At 46.5% G+C, this 12,101-nt stretch overlaps 1 protein-coding gene across 1 annotated transcript in view; it reads left to right on the forward strand.

The window, feature by feature from the left end:
* CCDC180 (coiled-coil domain containing 180) overlaps positions 1-12,101 on the forward strand; it is an 82,239-nt gene that overhangs the window by 24,603 nt on the left and 45,535 nt on the right. Inside the window, exons 13-16 of the mRNA XM_073556050.1 lie at positions 7,199-7,321; positions 7,418-7,591; positions 7,726-7,841; positions 8,178-8,304. Of these exons, the coding sequence (XP_073412151.1) occupies positions 7,199-7,321; positions 7,418-7,591; positions 7,726-7,841; positions 8,178-8,304 (540 nt within the window). The remainder of the gene's footprint in view (positions 1-7,198; positions 7,322-7,417; positions 7,592-7,725; positions 7,842-8,177; positions 8,305-12,101) is intronic.

Below are 12,101 nucleotides of genomic sequence, written 5' to 3' on the forward strand. Positions count from 1 at the left end.
GCGTGCCTTGCGCGAATGACCTTTGATGACGTAGCGGTCGCGTGACAGCTACTTCATCTGGGTTGATTCTCGCAAAGCACGCCTGGGAACGGAAGATTCCGGCAGCGTGGCTGAGAGGTGGGAAGGACTCCGGGGGGCGCCAGAAGGTGAGTACATCCCTATTTTTTATTTTAATTATATTTTTTACAGGAATATGGTACCCAGGGCCTGGAGGACAGTCTACTCTCCTCCAGACCCTGGGTACCAGCCGCACATGAAGCGCTCACTTTACGCATGGTAGGCATAGTCACGTGTGTAAAGTGAGCGTTTCAATGCAATCCTATGGTTGCGGAATCGCCGCGATTCCGCAAAAATAATGAACATTCTGCGGATTTTACCGCTATGCGATCCCGCAGCTGTAAAATCCGCAGCATTGACACAGCAACTGCGGAATCCCATAGGATTGCATGGGATGCGTTTTGTTAGCGTTTTTAAGCGTTTCCGCTGTGAAAAAAAGCGGCAAAAATGCTTAAAAAACGCAATGTGGGCACAAAGCCTTATGGTTTCCGTCATGGAGGTGGCGCCTTGCTCATTCAGTCACTGCTCTGTGTATGGCGAGCAGCAGCTGTAACTGCAGCTTCCCGCACTGACTGACAGCTGCTCTGCATTGGAAACCATATGTGGGGGAGGCCCAGTTACAGCCGCTGCTCTAGATTTACAAATTTGTGACTCAACACTTCCGGGAGGATTAGTGTTCATTTCCTCCAAGCAGTGGGATTTATATGCAGGAGCCAGGCAGGTTCAGAACGCTACTAACCGGCAGATTAACCCCATTTCTGGGGTCTGAGGTATACAGCACATGGGGAGTACAGGGAACTTGAGGTATACAGCACATGGGTGGTACACAGGGCCTGAGGTGTACAGCATGTGGGTAGTACACAGTGCCTGAGGTATACAGCACTTGGGTGGTACACAGTGCCTAAGGTATGCAGCACATGGGGAGCACAGGGGGCCTGAGGTATACAGCACATGGGGAGTACACGGGACCTGAGGTATACAGCACATGGGGAGTACACAGGACCTGAAGTATACAGCACATGGGTGGTACACGGTGCCTGAGGTATACAGCACATGGGGAGTACACAGGACCTGAGGTATACAGCATTTGGGTGGTACACAGTGCCTAAGGTATGCAGCACATGGGGAGCACAGGGGGCCTGAGGTATACAGCACATCGGGAGTACACGGGACCTGAGGTATACAGCACATGGGGAGTACACAGGACCTGAGATATACAGCACAGGGGTGGTACATGGTGGCAGAGGTATACAGCACATGGGTGGTACACGGTACCTGAGGTATACAGCACAGGGGTGGTACACGGTGCCAGAGGTATACAGCACATGGGTGGTACACGGTGCCTGAGGTATAAAGCACATGGGTGATACACGGGGCCTGAGGTATAAAGCACATGGGTGTTACAAACCAGGGGAAGAGTCTTGAGGAGATCATTTGCATATTCCCAGTGCCTTCTGGGATAAGTGAAGAGTCTCCGCGAGCTCTACGATCACTGGGTTTTGGCCGTTGCAGCTGAAAAGAGGAAATCGGAAAACCAGGGGAAGAGTCTTGAGGAGATCATTTGCATATTCCCAGTGCCTTCTGGGATAAGTGAAGAGTCTCCGCGAGCTCTACGATCACTGGGTTTTGGCCGTTGCAGCTGAAAAGAGGAAATCGGAAAACCAGGGGAAGAGTCTTGAGGAGATCATTTGCATATTCCCAGTGCCTTCTGGGATAAGTGAAGAGTCTCCGCGAGCTCTACGATCACTGGGTTTTGGCCGTTGCAGCTGAAAAGAGGAAATCGGAAAACCAGGGGAAGAGTCTTGAGGAGATCATTTGCATATTCCCAGTGCCTTCTGGGATAAGTGAAGAGTCTCCGCGAGCTCTACGATCACTGGGTTTTGGCCGTTGCAGCTGAAAAGAGGAAATCGGAAAACCAGGGGAAGAGTCTTGAGGAGATCATTTGCATATTCCCAGTGCCTTCTGGGATAAGTGAAGAGTCTCCGCGAGCTCTACGATCACTGGGTTTTGGCCGTTGCAGCTGAAAAGAGGAAATCGGAAAACCAGGGGAAGAGTCTTGAGGAGATCATTTGCATATTCCCAGTGCCTTCTGGGATAAGTGAAGAGTCTCCGCGAGCTCTACGATCACTGGGTTTTGGCCGTTGCAGCTGAAAAGAGGAAATCGGAAAATTTTGGCTCATCTTTCATCGTTTTTAAGAAATCTCAAGATGGAAGAGGCCAGGAGCCATTTGGTGAGCTGCATTTCTTGCTACATGTTCACAGACTTACCAGTGGAAAAGCCAAATTTCACATGCCACAAATGCAAGCTTGTGTCCCTGTTGGAGGAAAAGTTGCAAAATCTCGAAGAGAGGTTGGCTACGTTGAAGATCATTAAGGAAGGTGAAGAGTTCTTGGACAGAGCAGAATTATCTCTTCATGTTACAGAAAGAGAAGAAATTCGAAGTGCACCTGAAGAAACAGAGGAATGGAGACATGTGACCCAGAGAAGCAGGAGGATCAGGAGGCAGTCAGCACCCATACTGCTCAGAAACCAGTACCAGGCTCTCACGCAGGAAAACGATGAAGAAATACATCAGGATAAGACTTTGCCAACAAACAGCAACCTTGTACGCCTTCAGAGTCCTCCTGGATGGAGAAAGAAAAATGTTGTGAAGAAGAAACGGAGAGTGGTGGTCATGGGGGATTCCCTGTTGAGAGGAACAGAGGCCGCTATCTGCAGACCGGATATAACTTCAAGAGAAATGTGCTGTCTTCCAGGTGCAAAAATTAAAGATGTGTCTGACAGGATATCAGGACTCTTCAGACCTACAGATGACTACCCATTCCTGCTACTACATGTGGGGACAAATGACACAGCAAGAAACGACCTGGAAACCATCTGCAGAGACTTTGAAGACTTAGGCAAGAAAGTGAAAGAACTGGGAGCGCAGGTGGTCTTCTCTTCCATCCTCCCAGTGGATGGCCATGGAACAAGGAGGTGGAATAAGATTCTGCAGGTGAACAACTGGCTACGTCGATGGTGCCGTCAGCAACGATTTGGATTTCTGGATCACGGAGTGAACTACTTATACGATGGACTACTTGCTAGAGATGGGGTGCACCTTACGAAGACTGGAAAGCATGTATTTGGAAGTCGCCTTGCTACACTTGTAAGGAGAGCTTTAAACTAGAACAACATGGGAAGGGAAGCAAAAGACCAGAAAAAGCCATACACCTGACAAATGCTATTGAGAACTCTGCTATTAGAAGTGGAAAGGAAGAACAAAGACGAAAGAATCTAATTAATAAAAATATTGGAGAAAGAGAAACCAATCACAAACTAAAATGTTTCTATACTAATGCACAAAGCATGGGCAACAAACAAGGAGAATTGGAACTACTAACACAGGAAAAGAAATATGATGTCATTGGAATCACTGAAACTTGGTGGGACGATACACATGATTGGAATACAAGACTAGAAGGATACAACTTATTTGCAAGAAACAGACTTGATAAACGAGGAGGAGGTGTTGCATTGTATGTTAGAAACGCGTATATCTGCACAGAGATTGAAGCTTCAGAGACTGGGAGATCTGTGGAAACTGTTTGGGTAAGAATACAAGGACAGAACAATGGAAAGGACACCATTGTAGGCATTTACTACAGGCCGCCTGTGCAAGCTGAAGATATGGATGAACTCTTTATGCATCAAATGGCCAAGTTCTCCAAAAAATATGACATAGTTGTCATGGGAGATTTCAACTATCCAGACATTTGTTGGGAATCTCTCTCAGGCAAAACTAACAGGTCAAGGAAATTCTTATCCTCTCTTGCTGACAACTTTATCTTCCAAAAGGTAGGGGAGAAAACAAGGGGAACTGCTACCTTGGATCTAATCCTTATAAACAGGGAGGAAATGGTTGAGGAGGTAAAAGTGGCTGGAACCCTAGGAGGTAGCGACCATGCTATTTTAGAATTTTGGATAACTAGAGGCGGAAGACCTGTGAAGACTCAGACGTCAAGGTTAGATTTCAGAAAGGCAGATTTTAAGGGATTCAGAAAGATAATTGGAGGGATCCAATGGCTGGATATCCTTAAAGACAAAAATGTCCAGGAAGGATGGGAAATCTTGAAAAATGAAATTCTCAAAGCACAGTTGTTAACAATTCCGAAAAGAGGGAAGAATAGGAAGCATTTAAGGAAACCAGGATGGGTGAACACAGAACTAAAGCACATGCTAAAAAGGAAGAAAAAAATGTTTATAAAATGGAAAGAGGGAGGCATATCTAAAGAAGAATATAATGCTGTCTGCAGAATCTGCAGGGCACAAATCAGATTAGCTAAAGCTAAAAATGAATTGAGGCTTGCAAGAGATGTCAAAAGCAATAATAAAGGATTTTGGGGATATGTCAAAAGTAAAAGAAAAGTCAAAGATGCTATAGGATTTTTACAGGATGAAAATGATGAAATGGTAAGACAGGATGTTGAGAAGGCTGAACTTTTAAATTCCTATTTTGCATCTGTTTTCTCTCAGAAAGGAAATGTAACACCAACTGTTATTCACTGTCCTATTAAGGGAATAGAAGAATCCAGGATATCTATAAACAGAAAGATAGTGAGGAAACACTTAGCTAACCTAAATGAATTCAAGTCTCCAGGTCCAGATGAATTACACCCCAGAGTACTGAAGGAGATAGCAGAAGAAATTTCTGAACCACTCTCCATAATCTTTGAAAATTCTTGGAGAACAGGAGAAGTGCCAGAAGACTGGAGAAGAGCAAATGTTGTTCCTATCTTCAAAAAGGGGAAGAAGGTGGACCCAGGCAACTATAGGCCGGTGAGTCTGACTTCTATACCAGGAAAGATCTTTGAACAAATTATTAAACAACATGTAAGTCAATACCTGGATAAGAATGAAGTGATCAAACAGAGTCAGCATGGGTTTGTAACTAATAAGTCATGTCAGACTAACTTAATTTCCTTCTATGACGGTATCACTGATTGGGTGGATCAAGGAAATGCTGTAGATATAGTATATCTTGACTTCAGCAAAGCATTTGACAAAGTCTCTCATACAATCCTTATTGAAAAAATGACTAAGTATGGAATGGACAAGGCAACTGTTAGGTGGATTCATAGCTGGCTTAGTGATCGGACCCAAAGAGTGGTCGTAAATGGCTGCACATCCAGTTGGAAGAATGTCTCAAGTGGGGTACCACAGGGCTCTGTCCTGGGCCCTGTATTGTTCAACATCTTTATCAACGATTTAGATGAAGGAATTGAGGGTAAACTGATTAAATTTGCTGATGACACAAAGCTAGGAGGGATAGCTAATACTAGAGAAGAGAGAGAGAGGATTCAAAAAGATTTAAATAAACTGGAGAAGTGGGCAGTAACTAACAGAATGGTTTTTAACAGGGAGAAATGCAAAGTACTACATCTGGGCAATAAAAATGAAAAAAGCATATATAGAATGGGAGGAATAGGGCTAAGTGACAGCACATGTGAAAAAGACTTGGGTATACTAATAGATCACAGACTGAATATGAGTCAACAGTGTGATGCAGCAGCAAAAAAGGCAAATGCAGTTCTAGGATGTATTAACAGAAGCATACAGTCTAGATCACGTGAAGTCATTATTTCCCTCTACTCCTCTTTGGTCAGACCTCATCTGGAATATTGTGTCCAGTTTTGGGCACCACATTTTAAAAAAGACATCAACAAACTGGAGCAAGTTCAGAAAAGAGCGACCAGAATGGTGACCGGTCTGCAAACCCTGTCTTATGAGGAAAGGTTGCAGGATTTGGGAATGTTTAGTTTGCAAAAGAGAAGACTGAGAGGAGACTTAATTGCTGTCTACAAATATCTAAAGGGCTGTCACATTGTAGAAGGATCAACTTTATTCTCATTTGCACAAGGAAAGACTAGAAGCAATGGGATGAAACTGAATGGGAGGAGACAAAGATTAGATATTAGAAAAAACTTTTTGACAGTTAGAGTGATCAATGAGTGGAACAGGCTGCCACGAGAAGTGGTGAGTTCTCCTTCAATGGAAGTCTTCAAACAGAGGCTGGACAGACATCTGACTGGGATGATTTAGCGAATCCTGCTTTGAGCAGGGGGTTGGACCAGATGGCCCAGGAGGTCCCTTCCAACTCTACGATTCTATGATTCTATGATACACAGAATCTTAGGTATACAACACATGGGGAGTACACGGGACCTGAAGTATACAGCACATGGGTGGTACACGGTGCCTGAGGTATACAGCACTTGGGGAGTACACAGGACCTGAGGTATACAGCACATGGGGAGTACATGGGGCCTGAGGTATAAAGCACTTGGGGAGTACACGGGGCCTGAGGTTTACAGCACATGGGGAGTACACGGGGCCTGAGGTATAAAGTACGTGGGGAGTACACGGGGCCTGAGGTATAAAGCACATGGGTGATACACGGGGCCTGAGGTATAAAGCACATGGGTGTTACACAGAATCTTAGGTATACAACACATGGGGAGTACACGGGACATGAGGTATACAGCACATGGGTGGTACATCCCTGCACAGTAGCAGGGCACATCCCTGTATATTAGTAGTTTGCTTCCAACACATTTGTAAATATTACACCTAAGCGGCTGAATTTCTGTACTAGAGACCATACAGTGGCTACAGCAGGATCTCCACCATCATCATCATCATCATCATGACCATTTGCTCTGCAGTACCAGCTACCAGCAGCGTGGCCTTCCCTGGAGAACCTCAGTGGTAGCAGGGATACAAGGAGTTACAAAGTGCAGATGATCCGTCTTCTGTGGACCAGCCACTCTCTGCACCGAGCAGTCACTGCCACAATTACCTCAGCATACGCTACAGAACCGACGACTCGGTTCCATTACACGTCGCAGGGCATCGGTTGTGTGACATGCCGGGAATTGTAGTGTCTGCGGTGTCATTCATTCTTCTATGACACATAGAACGTTGGACACAATACCACGCTCACCTCTGAAGAATTAAAGGGCCCACGGTCAAAAACCGGGCAAAGTGGCAGCGGGCCGGACGTTCCCCACCCCTTGTGTAGACAGTCGTTGACAACCACTTATGCAGCGAGGGGCTCCAACAGTTCACAAATTTCTAAAATAGTTTTGTGTTTTGTCCCAGGCACAATTAGTAGAGACAGACATTTGCGGCAATGAGGATGCAGAGGTGATTGTGGCCACGGAGCGATCACCATTTATCAATCACTTCCAGGAGGAACGTGAGAAAAGACATCAGATATTCAGTGTAAGTGACCCGACGTCCACCTGGGTGACATTGGCTCTGCTGACTCCTGATCACTGATTATCTGTTGCTTTTTTTGAACATTTGTATACCTTTCAGGAATCTCTTGGCGCCATGTCCAAGAAAATGGCTGCACATGTGAATAGGTTATTCAGATTCGCCCATAAATCTGTTCACCTATGGGAAAACTTGCAGATCGGACTCTCCCAACAGGAGGAGACCCTGCAGAAAGGTGTAGACCACTGTCGTCAGAGGCACGATGCAGAAAACCAGGTTTGGGCCTTTCCTGTGTCACTATCTGTCTGTCTCCTAGTGCCTACCTATTGCAGCTTTATTTCCTTATAGAAAATGAATCTTGTAATAAACATGAACTAAGGATCCACTTCAACTATTTGTCTTTTTCTAAGGCAAAAGAAGCTGATTTGGACATAATTCTAGACACCCTACGACAGCAGAGCACCGAGGAACAGCTGCAAGTCTCCATGGGAAAGGCACAGGCTGCATTGCTCGATATCCAGTCTGGGTAGGTGCCATGTCTACTCTATATATTGGAGGTCTACAAATTGCATGCAGAGATATGCCATGCGTATGTAACTTTACTAAACCTAGATCAGTGCTGTTTCTGAAGAAGAAGCATCTTGCTGGAGATTCCTGCTGCAGACCACTGCTTCTTGCCTCTTACATGCAATGCTGCATTGCATAGGGCTGTCCAGATAAATGGTCGTCCATGTGATGCATAATTGGCCCACGTCCGCTAAAGCAGCCCAATATTCATATAATTCTACATTGCTATGTCTGTGCACTACTTTTGTGTATAGAATATGATTGCGGCTAAATGTCTCTTTCCTTCAATGAACAGATACAAGAAATTCCATGAAGATCAGGTCCAGATCAATGAAACGTACCCACGCCTGGTACTAACTGAATTATTGTCATACAGTGCAGCGCTGAGCAAATTCTTTCATGTAAATGAAGTATATGGAAAGGTGAGGACAACTGTATGTACAGGTCACATATTGCTGGGCCTGACTTTATACACGGGTCACACATTACCTGGTCTGACTGTATTTACAGGTCACACATTACCAGACTCTATATATGGGTCACACATTACCTGACTGTATATATAGGTCACATAATCCTGGTCTGACTGTATATACAGGTCACACATTACCTGACTGTATATATAGGTCACACATTACCTGGTCTGACTGTATATACAGATCACACATTACCTGACTGTATATATAGGTCACACATTACCTGGTCTGACTGTATATACAGATCACACATTACCTGACTGTATATATAGGTCACACATTACCTGGTCTGACTGTATATACGGGTCACACATTACCTGACTGTATATATAGGTCACATATTACCTGGTCTGACTGTAAATACAGGTCACACATTGCTGGGCCTGACTCTATACACACACACGTTATCTTACTGTAAATACAGGTCACACATTACCTGACTGAATGTACAGGTCATACATTGCTGGTCCTGACTCTATATATGGGTCATACATTACCTGACTGTATACACAGGTCACACATTACCTGGTTTGACTGAAAATCCAGGTAGCACATTGCTGGGCCTGACTCTATATACACACATTATCTTACTGTATATACGGGCCACACATTACCTGGTCTTACTGTATATACAGGTAACACATTAGCTGACTGTATGTACAGGACATGTAACAAGGTGGCACGGGGTGGTAGTAGTGGGTGAGTTCACTAAGCAACAGTCAGTGAGCACCCCGGCACCTTGCACATGGAGGGATGAGTACTTACTGTGTCTGCTGGAATTCTAGTCCCATGAAGCAACACAGATTCACAGTCTTTGTTTCAACGTGTCAACTTTACTAAAGATATCCATCACATCCAGAGGTACAGTTGACGCAGGTCAACATTTGCTATGCTTTCCCTGCTGTCTCTCCGGACTATTCGTGTCCCATCTGTTCATTAGGCGTCTCAGACCCCAGATTCTTTCTGTCGACGATCTGTTGAGCCGATGCCTGTTCGCACTGCTCTCCAGGCTTGGAGCAACTTTGGAGCACACTGTTGTACACGTCCTGTCCTGGGCAATGCTGTCCGGGCTTCTGCCACTATCCAGGAAATGCTTTCCCTATACCCCTGTGGCTCTGCACTGTCACACCCTAACTTCTCCCAGCTGCTTATCCCTATGTTGCACATACCTTGCTAACACTCTTTTCTATCCCCAAGCTTATGCAAGACACATACAGTACTGTAACAAATACATGTACATTACAATACACACAGTAGTAAAACATTGAATAAACATCAGGGGGCCGAATGTGGCACAGGTGAACAGTGTTCAGGAGAGGGAAGTCAATTGAGGGTCCCCGTCACCTTCTTACACTCCTCCCTCCTAAATCATGGTCGTCCCTGAACATGGCAGCACCTGTAAACCGTCAAACAACATATATAAAACATCAATAAAATTAATACAGTCTTTATTCAACACTACCACTGGGTCACTCGTGACCATGATCCCATTTTATTGGGGCCCTGGAACCAAGAGTCCAAATTTCTTTCAAAGTGAGTCCGACTGACTCCGGTCCTGTGGCTCCTAGGACCCGTCCGCATGAGCTACCAAATATCAACAGTTCAGAGGTACCACATAGCATTTGTTCGGGCCCATAGGCCAGTCCTTTCCCGCTCTGAGTATCCAAATACAGGAGACCAACAACAACAATCACACAGGCCCAGTGGCCAACTCGACAGCTGTCCGGATAGTCCTGACCTTGCTCGCTTCTCAGGTTCTCATGCACAGATCTTCCGCCCTCCCTCCTTTTGGCAGGTCACGGGCCCTTGAACACTCATGGGTGGTGGTATCATGGAATAGTTCAAGGTAAAAACAGGTAAAATTTGAGCATATGCAGGCAAGATGTAGGGTTAAAGCAACAGTTCTTAAAGCAACCGCACACACAGTCCATAATGATTATGCACAACCATGCGCAAAGAAAACTTGGAGGAGGGGGAAACAAACAATCCTTTACTCGTGACCACACTGGCCACCACTGACACCCAGTCCTGTTGCCATATAGAGCTCGCTGCCCTTTTAGAGACGCGGAATAGTCTCTCCTATTCATCTGGTGCAACCTGCACAACAACTATTTTTTGTTTTTCATGAACGGAGCCACATCAGTCTATGCATGGCCGCTGATTAGAGTAGTGGGCCACATTTGAGCAGTGCACCACTATATATGTGTGACCTAAGGACCCGCTGTAGGAGGACTACCCGCTGTTTCTTCTACTCCTCAACAGCTCCGGAGCTTCCGGCTCGCTTGACCCGCTTACAGCAGCCGTATGCAGTTCAGGCGCCGCTACCCCCTGGCTAACTGCAGATATTGATCCTCTCACGGCCGTCTCTCTTCCAAACTAGAGGCCTTCCTCACAACCACCACATATGGCCCCCGAGGCTCTTGTTCTTTTATAAACATGACTCGGTCCCATAGTTGGAGTGGACCCGCAAAGTCAATGGACACAGCATTCAAATACACCTTATCTCCGGTGCCGGTCTGATGAATAAATCCATACCCCCTCGTGGGGTTATAGTCTCTGATGCTGGTCATCTGGCCAGACATGGCTCCCCCGCCGGGGCCCCACAATTCTTGCAAGATTCGGAGCTCCCGCCGCTTTTCGCCAATTACCCCTCTGATCCTCTGATCCACCGAGCCTCCTTAGGAGAGCGCACAATGGATTCGTCCAGGTGTGCGCCAGGACCTGTCTCCGCCCGGGCCACAGATCGCTTCCAAACCCGTTCGTCCGATGCCACCGTGGAAGGACACGCTTTGGCTCTGCTTGTTTTCAAGCAATGGCATCTACTCTCCCGAGACACTGTCCCGTTCTTTTGGGCTCCTGCCGTTCGTGGGCGGAGTCACTTCCAGCTGCTCTACCCATTTCCTAACACTCTGCTGTAAAGGCTGAAGTTTCTTCTTCGCCTGCACCCATTATAGGCGGGCATCAGTCACAGTGGGAAGTGGCCTCGACTCAGACCACAGCCTCCATCCTTTTGGCGCCAGTTTCTTTCCAGGACGCCCACGAAGGTAGTCTGTCATGTGCCCCGTCCTGAGTGACACGGCCAGCAGGCCGGTAACTGATACAACAGGACGCGGCACTTGTAATTGTCCTATGTGACGCGGCCCGCAGGCCGGTAACTAATACAATAAGACAAAGAAATAGGGAAATCCTGTGTAACAATAACAATGGTGGCCCTGCGATAGGGAACGGGGACGTGGAGACCTCCTGCACTCTCCTGAGTCAGTGTCTCTACACTCCTAACGTTCCCTAGGCCGGTTCCGCACCGGGCGCCGATCAGGAACCTAAAAACCCTGACTCGCCCTGCACCTAAACCCTCACTAGGGAATTGGTCGGTGTGGAAACTAATCCCACCACTGCACTAAACACACATAAGGAAAAGTGACAAAACGGGAACACCACTTAGCTTTGCTCTGTTGCTTACGCTCCCAGCAGCAGAGCCCACCACCTTCGTGCATTTTTTCCTCCACCGTGTCCAACATCTGGGTGCACTGTCCAGCAACGGAGTCCAGCACCTGAGTGCAGCTGTCCAGCAACGGGGTTCAGCACCTGAGTGCAGCTTCAGCAAAAGAGTCCAGCAACTGAGTGCAGCTCTACACCATAGCTGCCACTCCACCAAGCTTTGCAAGAATTCTTCACTGACACCATAGCTGCCACTCCACCATGCTTTCCACGAACTCCTCGCTGACACCATAGTTACCACTCCA

The sequence above is a fragment of the Dendrobates tinctorius genome, unplaced genomic scaffold (assembly GCF_039654945.1).
Source record: "Dendrobates tinctorius isolate UK_male_01 unplaced genomic scaffold, ASM3965494v1 ptg000231l, whole genome shotgun sequence".
NCBI classification, from domain to species: Eukaryota; Metazoa; Chordata; class Amphibia; order Anura; family Dendrobatidae; genus Dendrobates; species Dendrobates tinctorius.